Here is a 22,951-nt window from a genome sequence, read left to right as displayed (position 1 = left end):
ATATCATCACTTCTCTCTAACACAACTACACTATTCCAGAAGCCACCATTTTTTTGTGGGGTAGGGGGGAAAGACTCCAGATGCTGGTTTCTTAAGTAACTCACCTGTTAGCAGAATGTCTGGAGGAGACGCATGGTCAAGGACTGGAGGGGAGAAGGCTGGGGGAGATGGTGAAAGCAGTTCCTGAAACAAGAAAGCCAAGCTGCCGTCAGAGTCAAAGCAAGCGAAGCAAACTTCTAAGACACCAAGTGGAAAAATGAATGTGGGCCGAGTGTGTCCCCACAACACTGTTTTGGAGTGGGAACCAGGTTCAGCAGGGCTCAGCCATAAAAAAGCTGGCATAAGAATGAAGAAAAGAGCACCTTGCACATGCTCCGAGGGCTCGTGCTGTATTCTGGATGTATGCTCAGCATGACATCAAAAACAAGAAGCCACCCCCTCTCTAGCTGGGGAATGGGCAGGGGTGGTGGTAATAACTTTATACCCGGCTGCCAAGCCCAGAAAGAAGTTGTGGACTCCAAATTAGCAAGGCATTGGTATGAGTATCCCTTAGATCATAAAACAGATTGCTTTCCCTTTGAGCACCTCTAAAGCACTGCATGACTGCTCAACTACTGTATTTTTCGCTCTATAAGACGCACTTCCCACCTCCTAAAAAGTAAGGGGAAATGTGTGTGCGTCTTATGGATCAAATGCAAGTGGGAGGCTCTGCTCAGTGCTCCCTTTAAAGAGCCGCGTGGAGGGGCTGCCCTTCTCCCTCCTCGGGGAAAAGCCCCTAAGAGCCGCACACACGCTCCACGCGCTCTTTAAAGGGAGCGCGGCTCTTGGGGGAGCCTTCATCCCGCTGCCCCGGAGAGGCTGCACATGGCTATCCCATAAGCCAGAACAGCAAGAGGCTATCCCAGAAGCCAGATCCCTCTTGCTGTTCTGGCTTCTGGGATTCAGAATATTTTTTCCCTTGTTTCCCTCCTCCAAAAACTAGGTGCGTCTTATGGTCTGGTGCATCTTATAGAGCGAAAAATACGGTACCTCCTCAGCCCCAAGCTTCTAGGGTGCTTTGGCATGCTCCTTAGAGGCAGGAGGGGCACGTGCTGAGGTGTCCATATCTGTGGATCCCAGTAACTATTACCAGGACTCCTGGGCCCTGCCAACCATAAGGAGGAAGACAAGCTGATCTGCCCTTCCTGGGCCAACCTGGGACTCACCTGCTCAGCTCCCTCTTGAGCGCCAGTTATTTCTTGCACAACCAACGAGGGGAAGACTCCAATTCTCCCATTGAAGTCTCCTTTCCAAAAGCCATCATCTACCGCTCCCTCCTCCCGGGGCAGCACTCGGATGATGGCTCCCTCGGGGAAACTGAGCTCCTCAGAGCTCTGCCCTTCGTAGTCATAAAGGGCTCGCACCAGGGAAGCTGCAAGCAAACAGAGGACACAGCTGGTCTTACAAAGCAGGTGGGATCAGCAGCCATTTACTCTGTTGGGGGAGGACAGGATAAAAAGCGTAAATAAACGGAAGCCTTTCAAGTGCAGGCAGGCCGCCTCTTCCACTAGCCAGGTTGGGCAGAGGCTCCCTTGGATTTGTATCACAGGAGATCTGACGGGCAGGGCAGAAAAGCTATGCCAGGCCCATATCTTGACCCCGCCATGCACTTGCACCCTCTGCCAATAGCTCACAGCCCCCCCAGCCCCCCCACTACCCCAGCAAGACGCACCTCCAGGCTCCAGCATCAGGCCCATGCTCATGATGTTGGTCAGCTCCCTCTCCAAGGCCACATCAGAGGACTCTTCCTGGGGATTCCCATCTGGGGCTGGGTGCTCCCTGCTTACTGAATCCATAAAGAAGAGGTACTTCTCAGGGACGTACCCGACCTGTCCTGCACTGTTACGCGCCTGAAGTCAGGTAGGAGAAGTGACACTAAGAAACATATTTGAACAAGCTTGCCCTGGTGCGTTCCTACCATGCGTGGCTGGGAACACAGCCAGGCTGAGCCCAAGGCTACAATCTGGGTTCTGCTCTCTTAAGTCCAAAGTGCTCAGCTTCTATCTTGGCACTGGCATTCCTGGCAGAGATTGGACACCCAATGGTTCCATGTGTTCAAGCATCTCCAGAATGCCTTACAGAGTTGCTCAGCACCCATTCATACTCTTGTTTAGCAGCCTAGAGGCAGATTTTCACCGAAGGTTTTTCCAAGTCCCATAGCAGAAAGGGAACCTGACCCAGTTTCCTTATACATTGGGCTCCCAGTATGTTTCCGAGCACAATTCAAAGTGTTGGTGCTGACCCTTAAAGCCCTAAACGGCCTTGGTCCAGTACATCTGAAGGAGCTTCTCCACCCCCAATATTCTGCCCGGACACTGAGGTCCAGCTCTGAGGGCCTTCTGGCGGTTCCCTCGCTGCAAGAAGCCAACTTACAGGGAACCAGGCAGAGGGCCTTCTCGGTGGTGGCACCCGCCCTGTGGAACGCCCTCCCACCCACCCTCAAAGAGAAAAACAACTACCAGACTTTTAGAAGACATCTGAAGGCAGCCCTGTTTAGGGAAGCTTTTAATGTGTAACAGACCATTGTATTTTAATATTTTGTTGGACGCCACCCAGAGTGGCTGGGGATACCCAGCCAGATGGGCGGGGTATAAATAATAAATTATTATTATTATACAAACCTTGACCCATTCCTCCACATCGCCATCTTCAATGACCTCCAGCTCCTCACCCTGCGCAATGGAGAGCTCGTCCGATTGGCAGGCCTGGCAGGCAAGAACACACACAGAGTCACAACAAAGTCCGCAGCAGCAGCCACCTGCCTTCCAAGTGTCACAACAGAGTTCTATGTGGATGGCTGGTGTGAAATGTCAGCTGGGCTGAACAATGAGTAGGGCCTAGAGACCCATAACAGGCCCTCTTGAGACTCACTCAGGCATCAGTGACCAGGCATGGTTTCTCACCATGAGAAGGAGTAGTCATGAGCCTCAGAGGAATAAGGTTCTTTTCTTCCTTTCATGGGTGAGGAAAGGAGATTAGAAGCTTCTGCTTAAGGTTTGTGGCAAACCAGAAGGCTTCTCCCCATGCATGAAAGCAACAGGCTCCCAGTACATTTCCGAGCACAATTCAAAGTGCTGGTGCTGACCTTTAAAGCCCTAAACGGCCTCAGTCCAGTATACCCGAAGGAGCGTCTCCACCCCAATCTGTTCAGCCCGGACTCTGAGGTCCAGTGCCGAGGGCCTTCTGGCGGTTCCCTCATTGCGAGAAGTGAGGTTACAGGGAACCAGGCAGAGGGCCTTCTCAGTCGTAGCATCCACCCTGTGGAACACCCTCCCATCAGATGTCAAAGAGAGAAACAACTACCTGACATTTAGAATACATCTGAAGGCAGCCCTCTTTAGGGAAGTTTTTAATATTTAATGCTGTATTGTTTTTAATACACGATTGGGAGCTGCCCAGAGTGGCTGGGGAAACTCAGCCAGATGGGTGGGGTATGTATGTATGTATGTATGTATGTATGTATGAATGAATAAATAAATAAATTATTATTATTATTATTATTATTATTATTATTATTATTATTATTATTGCTGCTGCTGCTCATTCCGGCATCATGAGCCGTGGTTTGTTATGTTTCAAATGTGCCGCTGTTTGAGATTTCCAGGTACAGTGTAAGACACGAAGAATCACTGTCAGAATCCAGGTATGTGTGGGAGTGAAGACATTTAGCAAACATCTATCCCATTTTTCCAGCTCTACTCCCTTTGTTTGTTATTGTTTACATCACTTGCTGGTAAGAAGCTCAGCTGGAGAGTCTCTTGCTTAAGGTACCCCAAAATTCTGGCAGTGCCCTTGCTGAAGCCCCTGAAAAGCCACCTAGAGGTGGGTTTTGAGCTTTGTAATGATAAATTATTGTGAAGGGCATACTGCAAGGAGCAATTCGTATTTGGGAGAAGAAAAGAAGTATTACCTGGTATGGGAAAAATACTCTGCAGGATGAAGGATAAGCACGAACCATGCTTGGACTTGGCCTTGTGTCCTCAAACAGTTCTGTGTTGTCGTCATAGTCATCAAACTCAGCAAGATCAAAGTCTTCTGCCTGATGGAAGATTTATTATTGTCAGCTAAAATGACAAGCCAAACAAATATAAAGAAAAGGCAGCTCCAGGCCAAAGACACAGAACCTCAGATCATTTGGGGGTGGGGTTTCACTCCAAGGAAACACCACATCACAAAGAGAATGGGGAATGGGAATATTTGCCCTGAAGGAGCGTCTCCACCCCCATCGTTCTGCCCGGACACTGAGGTCCAGTGCCGAGGGCCTTCTGGCAGTTCCCTCCTGTGAGAAGCCAAGTTACAGGGAACCAGGCAGAGGGCCTTCTCAGTAGTGGCACCTGTGGAATGCCCTCCCACCAGATGTCAAAGAGAAGAACAACTACCAGACTTTTAGAAGACATCTGGAGGCAGCCCTGTTTAGGGAAGCTTTTAATGTTTAACAGACCACTGTATTTTAATATTTTGTTGGAAGCCGCCCAGAGTGGCTGGGGAAACCCAGCCAGATCGGCGGGGTATAAATAATTTATTATTATTGCCCAGATTCTCCCCAAGACAGACTTCAGTCAAGCAGGGGGAATGGTCCCAGTTTGGGCATGAGAATGCAGACAAGTTCGAAAGCTCTTTGCAGCCTTTGGGCTGAAGAGTCTCTCTTCCCCTGAAACTGGTGTCTCAAAGATGCCCTTTTCAGATGTACCGCCAACTGCACAGAAGCCTCTTCCATGTGTTGTTCCAATGCAGCAGAAGAGCGTGTCTGAGTGATGCAGCAAACTTCCCGGGGCATTGGGTGGGGGCGCAGCTCTTTCCAAGGGTTTGGGGGCTGATCTTTGGGGAGAGGCAACTCTTACCGTCGGAGTCGAGCCTCTCTCAGACCTGCGAGCTTCGCTGAGCCGCCGCTCTTGTTCCATTTCGTCCAGCACCTGCCCCATGCTGCTTGCCAGCCAGGTATCGACATCCAGGCCAGCCTGACGCAGGAGAGCTAGCCGTGCCTCGGCCTTCACCTTGCTGATCTAAAGAGAGGGCAAGAACCGTCCTGTGATCAAGGAATGAACCAGCAAGTCCATCCTCAAACAACTGTCACATCCAGCCACAAGCAGAACAAAGGAAAGGACAAGCCTGGTCTTTCAAATGGAGAAAAGCAGCAGCTAGCAGATTAGGATTGCCATTCAGCACCAAGAATGCCACCCTCTGAATGAGAGCCAGAAGCCAATGCCTTGGCAGCAAAGGCAGGGTAGAAGGCTGCCCCTCCTCAGTTACCACCCAACCTTCTTTTTCTTTCTCTTTTTTAAATGCAAAGTCCCACAACATGTATACACACAGGACCAATGCTGCTGGATGGAGCTTTCCTCTCTACCCCTCTGTCTGGGGTTCTGTTTTTTGACCATAGGAGTCGGTCCAAAAAAAGAAAATGCAAGAATCCCACTGGGCGCTACAAGCTCTTGGTTACACCTAAAATGCACATTTTATACATGCTGGCCAGGAGCCAGTCATGATGTTTGCCTGCAAAACACTTAGGAACCTAATGCAATGCTACATCCTGATGTTCTGAACCTAGGAATCTAATTCTGCTATTGATTTTGAGCCATCTCCATGCATTCGCCCACCCTCCTTTCCACAGCATCTTATACCCTCCTTTCCCTCAATAAAAGAACAGAAATTTCCTTTGTTTGAAATCTGGTTTATCACACACAAGGCAGAGCAAGGGAGATGAGAAGCTGGCGGAAATCATTTTCCAAATGTAGATCCACCTGTGACTGGCTAACTGCATCAGAAAGGATAAAACATCAAAGTCTCAATATGAGGATGCATTAACCTGTTTATTCTGGGATGCTATTATTCTGGGACATGGGTGGCACTGTGGGTTAAACCACAGAGCCTAGGACTTGCCGATCAGAAGGTCGGCGGTTCCAATCCCTGTGATGGGGTGAGTTCCCGTTGCTTGGTCCCTGCTCCTGCCAACCTAGCAGTTCGAAAGCACATCAAAGTGCAAGTAGATAAATAGGTACTGCTCCGGTGGAAAGGTAAACGGCATTTCCGTGCGCTGCTCTGGTTCGCCAGAGCATTCTGGCCTCATGACCCAGAAGCTGTACGCCGGCTCCCTCGGCCAGTAAAGAGAGATGAGCGCCGCAACCCCAGAGTCGGCCATGACTGGACCTAATGGTCAGGGGTCCCTTTACCTTTTTTTACCTATATTTCACCTCTTCAACAAGTTAAACTTTACAGAGCATGGAGATTCTAGTCCCCTGGCTATAAAATACAGTCAAATGGGGTGATGGGCTGGCTACCTTCAGTTGGAATTTTTCTCCTGGGCAATGCAGCCTGCTCTTTTCACCCCTGCAATATTCGCCGTCAAGTCAGCAAAAGCACCAGAAAGCACACACACAGGACACAAATGCCAGGAGCCCGCAAGGGATATCAATGGCACAAAGCCGACAGCTTCAGACAGACAAGCATTGCTGACCACTCTGGAAAATGCACAAGCAGCCTGCAGTCAGACGCACCTCAGCCTTCCGTAGATTCTCTCTTATCTCCTCCATCCTCTTCTCCATGGTGGTCATCTCTGCCTCAGGGGCCTGCTGCCTCCTGGCTTCCATTCTCTGTAGAACCTGCTCAACCCAATATTGAATACTTAAGTGACCCTAGCATCATTCTCAGGGCAAATTCTGTTTTCTTGTCTCAGGAATCCTGAAGGAAACCTTGCGTCAGTCTTTGGCCCTTGAAATTAGAATGGCCACAGGAACGTCAAAATTTGCAATAGGCCACATCTTCTTTAATGAAATTATAGAACTTTTTTTGTGGCTGCTGAGGTGAAATCATTAAACAGGATGAAGTCTGTTCTTTTCAGAGTGAAAAAATCATTAGAACAGAATAACTGGCTGGGCTCCTGTCTTGGGGAAACATCTCCTGGACTCCTAGAAGTTTGCTAGTTTCTCCTCTGCCAGCTCCAGAAATACAAAAGCTTTATCCAGTAGAGGAGGGCAGGGGGGAAATTGCCTAGAAACCTCCATTTCCATTTCTGACAGCTGCTCCTCCTCTTTCAGGGAAAAAGGGCCCCAATTCTAAGGAGACTGCCCAAAGGGGAAGGGAAGGAAAGAGACTTGCCAGGGCAAGCAACCACAAGGCCCTGAAGGACTGGAGCCCCACAAAAACCCTGCTCTCTTGATCTAAGCAGGAAGAGAACTGGTTTTTTTTTCTTCACGGGTGAAGACAGGGGTTCATTTTACCCTGCCCCCAGACACCAATGGATGGATTAACTCTTCACAGGATTTTATGCTATTCCCAGTTCATATCCATCCACCCAAATAATGCAGAAGATAAAAGTACAACCAGGAAAAGGGGATTATTCTCTCTAATTCCATGGACAAGTCCTATCACTTGGAAAGTGTTTCCTGGGAAATAAAGCCTGGCTGCTCACCTGCTCACTGACAGTTTTTATTTTGTAATCTCTGGCTGCTCGAGCGGCCCAGCGACGTGCTTCCTTCTCTAACCCGCTCTCCCCAAGGCTGCTGCCACTTTCATGCAGAAGAGAAGTCTGGGAAGAAATGGGCTTGTTAGCAGCCCTGTCCGAAGGCACCCTTCTCCTCCTGGGCAAGGGCTAGAGGAGGACTGCTTCTTTCTTACCACCTGGTCAGCTCCTGCTGGCTGAAAGGGCTGCATGACCATCGCTGAAAATGCAGCATTATCCTGGAGGAAGAGGAGGAGATTCTGCTCCTGGCACACCTGCAAGAAAGAACCAGAAAGAAAAGAAAGTCTGAGAGATGCTAAGCAAGTGAGAGAGAAAGCCGCCTTCACTGCACTACCGCCCGCCTGTCCCTCCTGGAGGAAATGCTGCTGGCAGGGTCTCTGCTGTTTCTGTGTTCCAAAGAGCTGCCTTGTCCAAAGTCTCAGTGGTCCAGCATTTATTTATTTTATTTTATCAAACACAATTCTGATGAAGAACATGCATTTCAAGTGCACATTTGCAATGTTCTTCATCAGCTAAATCTGAGGGCCCAATGCAAATCACTCAAGGGCCACTTGTAGATTTTTACATCTTTAAGAGAGCCAGACTACATCGGTCTCAGAAAAGTGTTTCTGCCGTATTTGATGCAGTATTTTCTTTTTTAAATCTGGTTATCTGTCACCACCTCTTTTATCTCTGTGCTTATAGTGTATATTCATTTTTCTCTGCATGAGTAAATGATATCTCTGTAATTATTTTATTTGTTTACTTGTTTATTAAATTTATATACCACCCTTCATTCAAAGAGCACAGGGCGATTTAAACCATAAAAATATATATAATGAGAACACAAAATACATAGCAGAAAAACAAAAACAAACCAAGAACCTCCTCCCTCCTACAAACACATTTAAAAGGCCATAGAATGTTCTTCAGCCAAAGGCCTGGCTATAGAGAAACATTTTCGCCTGGCGCCTGAAGATATGAAGGCTCCAGGCGGGCCTCCCTAGGAAGAGCATTCTACAGACAGGGAGCCACTGCAGAAAAGGCTCGTTCTTGAGTTGCCATCCTCTAGACCTCTAGCGCAGGAGGCACATGAAGGAGGGCCTCAAATAAGGATCACAAGGTCCAGGTTGGTGGTCCTCAAGGTATTTGTAACTCCACCCATTACCCCTTACTCACCTTTCTTATGCTATATTTTCCTGCTCCCACAATCTCTCAGGTGCTCCTCCTCTCTCCACATCCCATAGTGCCATCTCCTCTTTCTCTGTAGGCTTCTCTTTATCCCATTCGTCAACCATCCCTGTCCTATAGATCTCTGTGGCCTGTCTGTTACCATTTTTTTTTCTGTAATTTTGCTTGTGCTCCCTACATCCTATCCCAAATTTTACTCTTCTTGACTGAGCTCCATAACACCACCATACCATTCTTTTGCTCCTCCAACAATTCACACACCAAGAGGGCACCAGAGGCAGATGAAGCCTTGTGCAGCTTGGTGGGCTTCAGCAGGTTGGGAAAGCTTAAGAGACAACCCTATCCCACCTGCTGGTAGGCCTCTGAGGGCTCACAGGTTATTCCCCAAAAAGGTAGAGAAGGCCTAACAAGGTGGTTATCATTTTCTTTGGATTGGTCCCAAAGAAAAGCACTTGAAGTTGCTTACAGTAACTCCGAAATGAAGACCTAGGGCTACCACAAGTTCATTTGGGGAATGGTTGTTCCACAGCAACACTAAACTGTGACATGTAAGGTGGGCGAAGAAAGTCCAAACTTGCTAGGCAAGAGAATAAGGGCCAAAACAGAAGGGACACTGGAGATCCATGATTGTATTTCTCAACTTTTCTCCTTCTTCAGAAAACTTTAGAATAGTCACAGAGGGCTTGGATTTCTATTGGAGGAGATCTGAAAACATCAAATGTAAAAATATGCCTGTATTTTTCTCCCAACAGGAGAACAGTAGTTTTGGGGATACCCTACAGACCCCTAGAAACACAGTCACCTATGAGCGCCTTGTTACCTGTGCAGATGTACCTAGAACACGCTGGAAAAGTTCCTGTGTGCCTTGGCAGACCTCCAGCTCTGTCTTGCTGATCAGGGTCAGCTGGTCTCTGAGCCGCTCATAAAGGTCACCATCCAGCATCTGACAAAACACAGATCCAACAGGTTGGGTGGTGCACAGCGAGAAGAGGAACAGGAAGGGAGGCTCCTCCAGGACAGAGGTACACGTAGGAGAAGAGAGATCATTCCACCCAAACTTGCTGCATTGCACGGAGTCATCCAAAATGAGGCAACTCCCTGCACTCCTTGAGAAAAACAGGGGCCTATTTGAGGCAAGATATTTGTGGGATTGGCAAGAAACTGGGAAGTAGAATTTGGTTCAAGCTAAAATCCTGCACAGCAAAAGAAAAGACCACAGTAGGTGGCAATCCAAGCATTTTAGGGAAGGCTAAAAAACATGCAATTCTCCCCACCTTTTTTTAAAAGGCACACAGCTGCAGGAAGGTGAAATTGGAAACTAGGGGAGTGTGTGTCGGTGGAGTTTTCCTGTTCAAAGTTATGGCCTGCCACAGCTATACAAGAAGCTGCCCAGGTCTGCAAAGTTGTCCTCGGAGGAGAAGGTGTGCAGTGTAAGAAGAGAGCTCTTACCTTGAAAACAGCAGGCAGCTCCACATGGATGTAGTGCTCCAGGTGGGCTCTTGCAGCCGCCAGAGTCAAGAGGTACTCATTTCGTGCCACCACCAGCTGCTGTGAATTCTCTGCCAGCTGCATAGAGAACTGCAATGAGAGGAACAAAGGGCCATGCACTCGACATTTCAAAGACCTACCAAACCCACACCCCACATCGGGAAGCTCTCTGCCAGCCCACTGTGCAACGTGCGCATCCCTCAGGCCTCTGTAACCCACTTCAGTGTCCCAGTGGGGTGGCAGGATGGGCCTCTGACCTTGGCGCTGAGCTTCTGCAAGCTGGCCTTTGTGTGAAATATGCCGTGGTCACTCTTCCTGAGCCTGTGGAGGAGAGGGAAAGGACAGGCATCAGTTTCCACAGATCCTCTGGATGCAAACCACCAAGTGGCCTCAGCTCTGGAAAGCTCTACCTTAAGTCCCAGAGCATGCGAGACTTGCGAGAACAACATGGTGCAGCCCACTGGGACCCCCTGGCACTCGCATTCTGGCATTCCCCTGCTTGGGGGGGTAGGGAACTGGGGGCTCACCTGGCATCCACATCGGCAGCCTTCTCTCTGGCTACCTCACTGGACCGCTCAATCTGTGTGTAATGCTTCTTGGTTTTGCTGACTTCCTTCACCGTCTCCAGCAGTTCAGTCTGGATATTCAGCAGCTGGTCCATGCCCTAGGAGAGCAGGTGGAGAAGTGGTCCAACAGTCAGCATCCTGCCCTCTGCCAGCTGCTGCTCAACCCCTTAGCAGAGTCTCGAGAACCCCTCCCCATCCAGAGCCAAGCACGGTTTCTCTGTCCCCAAAGGCTTGCGACTAGGACCCTCCTAGCCCACCCAAAGAGTACCTTTTTGAACAAGTGTTCTTTTGACACACGAGCGGTTTTAGCTGCCTCTGCGCTCACACTGCGATAATTATCGGAGGCAGCCAGCCTGGACTGACCAGAAGAGACGGTGCCATCGATCACACCTTTCCAGACGCCAAAGACACTCCTGCAGAAATATTAGAGGAGGTCAAGGCGTTACCAGCTTTCACCAGCCCCTGCTTCTGATTTCATGAGGTCTGAGGACTCCTCTGTCCTCCAGGAACACCAGGGCTTTTCATTTCCTGACAGCCACTGCACTAAGCAGCATGGTATATGCAGTACAGGCCAGCCAGATGCATCTTTCTAAACATTTGCTGATTCGCACTCAGTTCCCATTAAACTATGTGCACAGTGATATCTATCAGCAGCCTCCTGAAGTGCTAAAACCACTTCCTGAGCTCTCTGAGTATAAAGCCCCGTCCAGGCTCAGAGCTTGTGCTTCATTGCATCAGTTTCTCTCTCCACAAACCACCCCCCAAGATTCTTAGAACTTGCCTTGGGGTTAAATTTGAGGAAGCTCTATCGAATGGCTGCATTAGACCAACAACACAAGGCAACAGCATCCACTATGTCAAGGTTCAGTTGACTCATTTTTCTGCCAGGCCTGTGTGCTCCAGTTGCCAGCTTCTCCCACCTTGCTCCTCACATCCTTCCACCCATTTCCCGAGTCCAGTTGTTGCGCCCACATCCTCATTTCCCTGGAATGATGGCTTAACGCTGCTTCCTCCCACCTGCTTTCTTTGCTTTCCAGCTAAGAGAGCCTCTTTCCTCCCAAGTAATAATGAGGAAGAAAGTAACCCGGGTGGCACTTTTGCTTCCTGCACTAAAATTCAAGGGCAAGCACAGATACTGCATTGACAGATGTCTTGATTAAAGAAAGGCACAAAGCCACAATGCAATATCAAAAACCACCACACTTTCTGCTAAGAGGTTTTCAACGTTATAGGTTAAGGAGCTGAAAGGAAAGAGAAAGGCTCTTTGAATTCAAAAAGCTGGGCACTTAAAGGAACAATAGCCACATTTCCCCAGGCATATACATGACCAGGGGTCAGCAAAATTTTTCAGCAGGGGGCATGTCCACTGTCCCTCAGTCCCCCCCGGGGGGGGAATGAATGAATTCCTATGCCCTACAAATAACCCAGAGATGCATTTTAAATAAAAGCATACATTCTACTCATGTAAAACATGCTGATTCCCGGATTGTCTGCGGGCTGGATTTAGAAGGCGATTGGGCCAGATCCGGCCCCTAGTTTGCCTACCCATGTACATGACCAAACACACATGTAATTAAACACTGTGGTATTGCTATTTGGACTACCCTTGAGAACAGCTGTAATCAGAGGTGGATTCAGATGAACACCAAGATTGGGAGATGGGTACAGGGCTACGATGTCCCCCTTCTCCTCAAACGCTATCCTTTCCAGCTGCTAAGCCAGGCGAGCCCCTTCCCCAATAAGCAAGGCAGCTCAGCTCCTTTCGCCACAAAGCCCAATTCCTCACCTGGAGTCACTGGCGACGTTCCAGCCACGCTGCCCATCTCTCTTCTGGTACTGGCTTGCCAGCCTTTGCAATGCCTGTAAATATATACGGTGTATTTATTTTGAAACATTTTGTGCCCCATCTTCCCACCCATGTTAAGTCTGCAAGATGGAGATGAAGAGTAGTCGAAAACGAAACAACAACACAAGCCTGCCCTCCCTCTCCCTGAAAGCTCCTGCAAATATGGCCACTGGCACTTTTTGGGTATCCCTCCCAATTCCGCATGCAGAAAACTTAGCAGATGTGTTTGTTGTGGCCTCCCTGCTGAGCTGCAGGTGTAAGAGTGGCCTCCAGCGGCTGCCTCTTCCTCTCCACAGCAGTTCCAAGAAGAAGAAGAGGAGGCCGTGTGTGTGTGTGTGTGTGTGTGGAGATTCTCCAACTCCATTAGCTATTATCAGCAACTATCTTCTTTATTATAGGCGGCCTGGGAAGCACAGCTGACGCTAAGCAGGCCTGGCCACTGCCTGCATGGGAGGCCACTGAGGAACCATGCTAATTTGCAGTGAGCTTTGTAAGAGAAAAGTAAAGGTAAAGGGACCCCTAACCATTAGGTCCAGTCGCGGACGACTCTGGGGTTGCGGCGCTCATCTCACTTTACTGGCCGAGGGAGCCGGTGTACAGCTTCCGGGTCATGTGGCCAGCATGACTAAGCCACTTCTGGCGAACCAGAGCAGGACACAGAAATGCAGTTTACCTTCCTGACGGAGCGGTACCTATTTATCTACTTGCACTTTGATGTGCTTTTGAACTGCTAGGTTGGCAGGAGCAGGGACCGACCAATGGGAGCTCACCCCGTCGAGGGGATTCGAACCGCCGACCTTCTGATCAGCAAACCCTAGGCCCTGTAGTTTAACCCACTTAAGGGAGAAGAGTATAAAAGTAACAAGCATCTGATAAAGACCCAAGAGCCAGGATTGTATTGACATGGCAGCTTCTGATATTACTGGTTTCATAGAATCATAGAATCATAGAATCATAGAGTTGGAAGAGACCACAAGGGCCATCGAGTCCAACCCCCTGCCAAGCAGGAAACACCATCAGAGCACTCCTGACATATGGTTGTCAAGCCTCTGCTTAAAGACCTCCAAAGAAGGAGACTCCACCACACTCCTTGGCACCAAATTCCACTGTCGAACAGCTCTTACTGTCAGGAAGTTCTTCCTAATGTTTAGGTGGAATCTTCTTTCTTGTAGTTTGGAGCCATTGCTCCGTGTCTGCTTCTCTGGAGCAGCAGAAAACAACCTTTCTCCCTCCTCTATGTGACATCCTTTTATATATTTGAACATGGCTATCATATCCCCCCTTAACCTCCTCTTCTCCAGGCTAAACATGCCCAGCTCCCTTAGCCGTTCCTCATAAGGCATCGTCTCCAGGCCTTTGACCATTTTGGTTGCCCTCCTCTGGACACGTTCCAGTTTGTCAGTGTCCTTCTTTTTTGCTGAACAGCAGGTTTGCTGAACAGCAGGTGCTTTTGCCTCAGGGAAGATGCTCAGGGTCAAGCACATCCTGGAATGTTTTGCACCCTCCTTATCCATGGTGTAGGACTGCAGGAAGTCAGTGTGTTAATTGAGCACATCCAATTCTTAAAATAAAACCCGGACGCAGGTATGCTCAGAAACTCAAAATAGCATAAGGCAAAGTTATCACTGGTCCAAGGTTCAGAATACTGTGGTTTCCTGACAGTAACTCAGAGTCAGTTCATGCAACCATGCATGATGGCTTTGTTGTTTTGATTGCTTGCTTGACAAGCCCCATGTGGCACTGGGAGTAGCAAAGAGGTGCACCACAGGAGCAGTGCTGAGTCAGCAGCATGCCAGCCCTTGCGTGAGAAACACTGTCAGTGGTTGTCCCATCCTGCAAGGCTCGCAAGCCAAATGCAGCCAGTCTAAATGCACACATTTTGCCCAGTCATCAGCTGTGCTACAGGGACCACACTGATCTTGAAATACCAAGGGCACAGCATTTTCAAACACCTCCGCCACTGGAGCCCAACTGGCCAGGGGAAAAAACAATAATAAAATATAAAATTCTCTTGCATATCTATTAGTATTTTATCTTGCATATCTATTAGTATCTTGCATATCTATTAGTATTTTATATTTTATTATTGTTTTTTTCCCTGGCCAGTTGGCTCCAGTGGCAGAGGTTTCTCCCTGCCAATTATTAAATTATATTATAAAGCATTTTGTCTGTGCTAGTTGAAGGAATGGTTGCTATTGAATAACCCACATATTTTAGATTTGGAAGGTCATGATAATATTTTTCGTTGCCACGCTTATTTGTAGTATGAAAAGGTGAAAGTACACAAAGGCTTCACAAACCATATAATTAGGGAAAAAATGTATAGAATATGGGATAAATATAACAACTTATTAGAGACTAAAACACCACTTTGGCTTTCACCTTTGGAAGCCCTAGCGGTAAAAAAGAAAAATATGGTGGAAAGTTGGGTGACTTATAGAAATTTGCTAAGAGAGGAGGATGGAGAATTTTAATTAAAAGAGTTTAAGGATTTATTGGGGTGTTAACAACATGGTTACAATATCATCATTTGAATGAAGTATTTAAAAAAGGATATGAAGTGGGGGTTTGAGGAACAACTATCACAACTAGAGAGAGACCTGTTAAACTGTAATGTTAAAGTGATGTCTAAAATGTTATTGGAATGGGAGACAAAGGACAAACAAGGGAAATCTTCAATGATACACTGGGCAAAAGATATTGGTCATAACGTAGAAATGGAAACATGGGAACAATTATGGAATATGAATATAAAATGTACAGTATGTTATGCTTTAAAAGAAATTTATATGAAAATGTTATATAGATGGTACCTAACACCTAGTAGATTGGCAAAAATGTATAAATCAAAATCAAATAAGTGTTGGAAATGTAAAGAGAAAGAAGGTACCTTTTTCCATATGTGGTGGTCTTGCAATAAGGTTAAAGCTAACTGGGAAATGATATACAATGAATTGAAAAAAATGTTTAAGATAACATTCATAAAAAAACCAGAAGCTTTTCTCTTGGGAATTATGGGATCAGAACTACCTAAAAAGTATAGAATTTTATTTATGTATGCGACCACAGCTGCAAGAATGCTATTTGCCCAAAAATGGAAGGAAGCAGATGTCCCAACGAGAGAAGAATGGATATAGAAACTAATGGAGTATACAGAAATGGCGAAACTTACCGGAAGAATAAGAAATCAAAATAACAAACTTTTTAGAAAGGAATGGAAATGGTTTATTGAGTATTTACAAATAATCTGCAAACAGATCAAGACATTGGCGGGATTGTTGTAAAAACCTGCAGTTCAAAAATATATATGAGATATATATGAGAATAGATGAATAAAAGAATAAGTTAAGACAGGCAAGGATGAAAATAAATGTAAAGAACCGCAGAAAGAGAGGGAAGGGAGTCGAAGCTGGAAATGTTAAAATTGTAGTTGAATCATTGTTGTAATGTATATAAATGAAAATTATAATTTAATATATATATATATATATATATATATATATATATATATATATTCACATTTGGCTTAAAAATAAGGGTCGAGGGTAGCACAACAGGAGAGTAGATGCTAACAGGGTATGAACCTTGAAAGGAGCAGAAGAATCACGTGGTGAAGCCTTTCCTAAAATGTACAAGTTCATGCAGCAGGGGATGGCAGTGCATGTTCAAATGCTCCCCTATTTCAGCAGCCAGAAAACCAGCCTTTCCCGAGGCAGGCTAGTTTCTAGAGGCATGGAATTACTTCATACACACAAATATGCCTTATAATTAGTTTATTTTAAACCAGAAAAATTACTAGTGGGGGGGCAGGGAGAGAAGAGAAGAGAAGAGAAGAGAAGAGAAGAGAAGAGGAACAGGTCATTAACAATTTCCTTGCCTGGCATTTCTCTACTCCAATGACTTTTGGAGTTGCTTTTGAAAGTGCATATTGGCATCTCTTGTTTTTAAAAAAGTGTTCAAATGCAACATATGAGTTATGGCTTTAGATGGAGTAATATTCAGCAGTCCAGAAAACGATCCTGCTAAATACGAGAATCAGACCTAAAAGGCATGTTTGTCCCCAAACTCATCTTCCATGTCCAGTCCTAGACAGGCAAAGTGCCTCGGAGGACCCTTCCAAGGCCAGTCCCGTTACAGTTATGTAACCCCCCAGGAGGATGGCAACGCACTTATCAACACCAGTGAATGGCTCGCAAGAATCAAATGGGGAGGAATGAAAAGGATGCTGTCCAACAAGATGGCAGAAGATCAAATGCAGACGAGTGATATGATACACCAAGGGATCACTTTCCTACTCACGTGCAATCCCAGGTTGGGACTTCAAGAGATAATGGCCCAAGCCTCAGTGGGGACAGCCAAACGAAGCCATCTATGTGTGCAGTGGCCAGATGCAACCAAGAGAGAACCAGAGATTAGGCAGGAGGGCTAAAGGGTAGGATTCTGTCAGCAACACTCAGTAATGTGAGGACATAAAGCCTAGCAGCTTGTTGCAGCACCACTGCTGAGGAAGTTAGGCGTACAGGGCATGTTGGTTTGATAGCATAGCCTGGGCATAACCCAGGAGGCTTCTCCAAAACATGGCCCAGGTGGGAATCAGATCTACGGTCAGATAAGTACCACTTCTTACTTCAAATTTTTCTAGTGATTGCAAGACCCTTTGCTGTACAAGTTCCAGATACAGCTGACTCTTCGTCAGCCCACTTCCAAGTAGAAAAAGTCACAAGAAACAGCTGCAGCTGGCTCTTTAGGTCTATCAGCTCCAAGGAAGAGCTCAAATGACCCTTGCCTGCTCACTGGGTCACTTCCTTCAGCTAGGGATGAGTGCTGGCTTACAATGGATGGCACAAGCAGAGTCTGTATCCATCTTTTGACATGACTTGTTAGTTAGAGCTCTAAACCCTGGGGAAATGGCCGCTGCTAAGGCCAGACATTTTTTGGTTATATCCACCACCACCCCGCCATGATATGTCGCCGGCTACACCCATTTAAATGGGAGCATGCAATATATTTCACGCAAGCAGCTCAGAAGCCTTGCATTGTCTCACCTGCCCGTACTCCCTCTCAATGGCAGATCGCTGCTTGCTGTAGGACCTGCAAGCAAGGAGAAGACAAAGGCCCTGAATAACCACACAGCCAATCTTCTTGCACAATCAGAATCTAAGGGCAAGGGAACAATCTCGCTCTCAAGATCTGCTGGGTGAAGAGCTCTGGGACTCAGCGGAAGCCCAGCTAGCATGCACCCAACTCCCCCTTGCAACTGTAACCTCAGAAATTGCATGGTGCTTTTAAAAAACAAGTTCAAAGTAGTAATAATTACGAAACATCAATTAGTGTGTCATACTTCCTGACAGAAAATTCCAGAGAAGACCTCAACTGAGCAGTTTTCCTAATAACCCAGCAGCTCACATTATTTTAACTCGCATGGCCTCCAGCAAAAGGGGGGGACGACTACTGAGCAGCTGTTGTTTTTGTTGGCCCTGAGATGCCTCAGCCTTGCACAGTAATGGCTCAGGTTTGAGCACATGCTACTCAGAACCACTCTGCTTTGTCCAGTAATTCCCACATTTTAAATATGAACCCCAGCACTGATCCATTGGAAGAGTCCCTGAAACATAACATGCTAACTTCACGTACAGAAGCAACACAAATGACTGCTGGATTTATGTAAGCAGGTGAACAACACTTCTAGCTTAAGGCTGATGCTCTTTACAGACTAAGCCTCTTGGATAAGGAGCAGTAGGCTCTTGGAAGTTCATGGGTCACCCACTAGCAAGAGGTCAATCTCCATCCCTTGCTTTCTGATTCAATGTCTGTAAGGAGGAAGGCTGTCTTAGGCTGTTTAACAGGGGAGGGAAAGGGTAGCCTTTAGGCCTGTGGCGGAACCTGTTCAGGAGCTTGCCCAGTTCCCAATTTCAGTTTGTTACCTGATGTCCTCTAGGAGTTCCAGCTCCCGTTGTTGCTTGTTCTGAAGGCTCGACAGTTGCTCTATGAGGCGCACTTTCACTTCCTGGGTCAACTTAACCTGCAGAAGAGAAAGAGTTTGCACCTTATAATGGCAATAGGCCCTCCAACAGGGCAAGGAGCAGACATGCATACACACCTGGAGCAGGAGGGAAAGGAACCCCCTATTTTGCACAGGAATGGAACCTTAAGGCTACGAACCCAGAGACAGTGGGAAGAGGACCGGCAGCACCCCAGTAACAGCTGCCCTCAGGGACCAGCAGTGGACAGAAGCTCCAGCAGCTCAACCCACATGGAGCAGGTGTAGCAATAGCGTCTAGAAGCCCCTGGCTCAAATCTTGCTTGTCATGAACTCAGTAAGTAGCTTTGGGCAAGTCCCTCCTCCTCTCAGTCTCTGCAAAAGGGTTGTTGCAAGGATGACAAGGTAGTGGATGCTAAGCACTTTAAAACAAAGGCTAGGAATCATGATGCATGGAAGAGTCTAAGAGGTTAGAGGGGAGGGCTCCATGTGGCTCCTACAGGCACTGTGGCACCTTCCACCAAGACCCCCCTCCATCACCAGCCAAGCCCCTGCCCAATTTTTATATCTAACTAATGTTTGCTTTCTTGTTTGGGGGGTTGCCCCTTCGCCTTCCTCTGTGTTTCATTTGTTCTGAGGTGTGCGTAGATGCGCCCCCCCTCCCGCGTTGTCTGGGAGGAGCTTCTGCACATCTCCACGGTTTTCTCCTTCTGCGAAATGGGTCGTTTGTGGCGCCCGCAAGAGCTTATTGGCTTTCCAAATGTACCCACAGGATCCCAAAAGTTTGGGGGCCCCCTAGTTTAGAGCCTGACGCGGCGCTGCCAGCTTCAAGGGCGCACGCCCTTTCAGACTAGGGGGCGGAGAGGGAGCGAGAGCGCGTCTCGGGGACCCCGCGGCCCCGACTGTGCCCGGGAGCCAAGGAGGGCCCCCCTCCTCCTCCGCGATCCCGGCACGCAGGGACTTACTTTGCGCGGCGGCGGCTGCATGGCGACGGGCTCCTGGCGCCCCCGCTTCGCCGCTCCCTTCGGCCGCCCTCGCGACCTCGGCAAGCGGGTCCAGAGCGCGGCTGCTGCGGCGGCGGGGAGGCGAGTCCGGAACTGCCGCGCCGCCCGGCTCGCCTGGCTCCGCCCGGCTCCGCAGTGCGCCGCCCGCCTCCCCGCCGCTTCCCACGGGGCGTTTTCTCGGGGCTTCGGCGACTGGAAGGAGACGGCGGCGGGGCTGAGCGCTGCGCTGCCTTTCGGGAACGGGCTGTTAATGGCAGGGGCCGCGCTCTTCTTATTGCAGGCTTTTAATAGATCATATATATATATATATATATATATATATATGCAGGTTTTGGTGTCCTCGGGTGTCTTCCCGTGTAAAAGTTGGGGTGTCTAGGCGACGTTTCGACGAGGTCTCACTCGTCATCTTCAGGCTGGTGCTTTCGGCTTCTTGTTACTGGAACAGAGCAGGATCTCAGTGTTTGAGTTCCTATAAATACTGTTGAGGAGGTGTGGTGTATAGCCTCCAATGTTCTGGGCAGAGAGGAGGTTCCCAGGCTAGTGTGCCTTTTCTTCTTTTGTTCCTTAATTACTTGAGGGATATCTTGAGTGAGTAATTAAGGAACAAAAGAAGAAAAGGCACACTAGCCTGGGAACCTCCTCTCTGCCCAGAACATTGGAGGCTATACACCACACCTCCTCAACAGTATTTATAGGAACTCAAACACTGAGATCCTGCTCTGTTCCAGTAACAAGAAGCCGAAAGCACCAGCCTGAAGATGACGAGTGAGACCTCGTCGAAACGTCGCCTAGACACCCCAACTTTTACACGGGAAGACACCCGAGGACACCAAAACCTGCATTCCTGTACCCGTGAAAATCTACGAAAGCAAATATATATATATATATATATATATATATATATATATATATATATATATTATATATATATATATATTATATATATATATATATTATATCATATATATATATATGATATTAATATATATATAATATATATATATATATATATATATATATATATATTGTTTATATTATTTATTTTAGAGCACCAGTACCCCGCTCTCCAGCCAAAAAGGCTCCCAAAAGCAACTTCCATGACTATTATACGGTTTTTAATTGTTGATGTTTAGTTGTTCTAATGATTGTTTACCCCCCACCCCTAGGTTTTTAGCGGTTCTTATCTGTAAGCCTCATTGAGCCCTTGTCTGGGGGGGGGGGCGACGGGGGCGGGGTATAAATTAATATATAATATTATAACATAGCATCATACGCAGCTGCCTCACTCCAAAGCAGGGGGGTGTCCCGAAAAACGGTTCTTCTCTGTGCTTCTTTCAGGATGGGGAAGAGTTGGAGCAGACAGGTGAGAGGAAGGGAATCAAGGCTGGGCTCATTGGAGCAAAGCAGGGCATCTGCCTTACAAAGGGAAGTTACAAGCAAAAACAATCAAACAAACAAACAAAAATGTTCCCCCCCAAAATTCACCAAAAATCTTTGAACTATATTTCCTCCCCCCCCCCATTGTAAAAAGGTAAAGGTAAAGGTACCCCTGCCCGTACGGGCAAGTCTTGACAGACTCTAGGGTTGTGCGCCCATCTCACTCAAAGAGGCCGAGGGCCAGTGCTGTCCGAAGACACTTCCGGGTCACGTGGCCAGCTTGACATCGCTGCTCTGGCGAGCCAGCGCAGCACACTTTATCTACTTGCACCCGGGGGTGCTTTCGAACTGCTAGGTTGACAGGCGCTGGGACCAAACAGCGGGAGCGCACCCCGCCGTGGGGATTCGAACTGCCGACCTTTCGATCGGCAAGCCCTAGGCGCTGAGGCTTTAACCCACAGCGCCACCCGCGTCCCTCCCCCCCCATTGTACTTCTGTTTAAACATAGAGGAGCTCCTGGGGTCATTTCTGTCAACCCGTGCCTGATCAGTTCTACATGCTGCTCAGCCAATCCCAACCCCAAAATATTGCTATGGCCAAGGCATTCCATTTATTTACTTTATTTATTTATCAAATTTATATACCGCCCTTGGCCTGGTAGATATTTCTGAATCACAAATCTGTGCTGTGCGTGGGAAGTGACACCTACACAGCCAGGCCCTAAGAGCTGTTGACCCCGGACCCTGTTCTGGCTGCTGCCACCTTGGTTTGACTTCTGGCAAGTCTCCTTGTTAGAGGGGGGAGGCACTGAGAACAAGCTGCTGGTCCACTTAATATTCCTCTACCATATTCCACATTCTGGAAAGAAGACAGAGAAGAGAATAAGCGGGGGGGGGGGGGAGAGAGACAATAGTTTTGCTTAGAATTTTTTGGGGTCCTTTGTGAACAGTCCTGTGAAGCACATTAAAGGCTAATCACGTCAAGCTACACTTACTAAGGAGCAATCCCCAGGGAATGCAATCGGGTTTACTGCTGAGTAGTTATTGTGCTATGAACCCACACTAGAAATTGTGACAACAGCTCTGAAATGTGATAAAACCGGTGTGAACTGCAATGTTGGCTGTTCTTCATAAAGGAGGACGGTAAGGAGAACGGAGGCCGCACAACCTTTCTTCTAGCAGAGAAGCTACTGTGACAACCAGGCACTCCTGAATATTTGCATTGGCCACCTCTGAGCTCACTGGTCCTGCCAGTTCCAATGTTCTCTGCCTGCTCTTTTGATCCCAACTGCATCTCCCAAAGCTTCTTTTCTGCCGTTGTATTACTTTTTAAAAGGCACACTATGGTTTTGAAGAGGTTTCTAAATAATTTTAGGCCATATCTAGCAAACAACTAGAGACCAGTTGTCAGATTCATTGTTTCCTAAGTAACTGCCCTTACACTCACCCACCCACACCCCAGGCTGTACTGTGTGGGCTGGCAGTAATAGCCAAAATGGCATTGTCCTCCTTTTTATATGAGAAAATGATTCATGTCCAGCCTTGCCACTTGTGGCAGTTCAGCACCACCTCGTGGACAGATGTTATTTGTACAAATGCTCCTCTTTCATTTAGGTCGCTGGCAAGGGAGGAGCTTTCTAATCATAGCGCAAATCTTACATTTTGCAGGGTCTGCCTGCAAGAGCTTCAGCCAGAGTTATCTGCTGGCATTTTGGTGAAGTTTCCACAGGTTGCAATACATCTGAGCTGCTTTGCGTTTCAACCTAGCAAGGGCTGATCAGCTGTCAAAGGAGGTGTGGGAAGTATTTGCCTTCCGTGACCATAAGAAAGCATTTCATAACCCAGCTGGGCAAAACCTTTATTAGAACCAAGCAAAGTGATGCAAAATTGTGGAAAGCTTTTGAGTTCCCCAGAACTCTAGTCTTTGATTTAACAAGGCCAGGTCCACCATCCCTCTGACCATATGGTGGACCGGACTATATTTTGAAAAAAAGAAAGAAAGAATGAGTTCCTATGCCCACAA

The 22,951-nt window shown here is 47.6% G+C and overlaps 1 protein-coding gene across 3 annotated transcripts in view; it reads right to left on the bottom strand.

Annotated features, from left to right (window-relative positions):
* The window catches only part of FCHSD1 (FCH and double SH3 domains 1), a 31,305-nt gene that overhangs the window by 2,472 nt on the left and 5,882 nt on the right, over window positions 1-22,951 (bottom strand). The window contains exons 1-18 of one of the 3 annotated variants that reach the window (XM_083448696.1): window positions 19,514-19,672; window positions 18,493-18,590; window positions 17,614-17,659; window positions 12,509-12,582; window positions 10,991-11,135; window positions 10,684-10,820; window positions 10,414-10,477; window positions 10,118-10,246; window positions 9,489-9,611; window positions 7,657-7,752; window positions 7,448-7,564; window positions 6,534-6,638; window positions 4,881-5,042; window positions 3,950-4,078; window positions 2,661-2,744; window positions 1,712-1,889; window positions 1,206-1,411; window positions 105-183 (exon numbers count right to left, since the gene is read on the bottom strand). In XM_083448696.1, coding sequence (XP_083304822.1) covers window positions 105-183; window positions 1,206-1,411; window positions 1,712-1,889; window positions 2,661-2,744; window positions 3,950-4,078; window positions 4,881-5,042; window positions 6,534-6,638; window positions 7,448-7,564; window positions 7,657-7,752; window positions 9,489-9,611; window positions 10,118-10,246; window positions 10,414-10,477; window positions 10,684-10,820; window positions 10,991-11,135; window positions 12,509-12,582; window positions 17,614-17,659; window positions 18,493-18,590; window positions 19,514-19,534 — 1,993 coding nt within the window. In that variant the 5' untranslated portion in view covers window positions 19,535-19,672. Of the gene's footprint in view, window positions 1-104; window positions 184-1,205; window positions 1,412-1,711; window positions 1,890-2,660; window positions 2,745-3,949; window positions 4,079-4,880; window positions 5,043-6,533; window positions 6,639-7,447; window positions 7,565-7,653; window positions 7,753-9,488; window positions 9,612-10,117; window positions 10,247-10,413; window positions 10,478-10,683; window positions 10,821-10,990; window positions 11,136-12,508; window positions 12,583-17,613; window positions 17,660-18,492; window positions 18,591-19,513; window positions 19,673-22,951 lie in introns of those variants that run through there. The other 2 variants (XM_083448698.1, XM_083448697.1) reach the window with 2 other exon arrangements.

This window comes from Podarcis tiliguerta (genome assembly GCF_965153285.1).
Source record: "Podarcis tiliguerta genome assembly, chromosome: 7".
In the NCBI taxonomy this organism is placed as follows: Eukaryota; Metazoa; Chordata; class Lepidosauria; order Squamata; family Lacertidae; genus Podarcis; species Podarcis tiliguerta.
The sequence above is the reverse complement of the archived record's forward strand: the minus strand, read 5'-3'. Positions and strand labels throughout refer to the sequence as shown.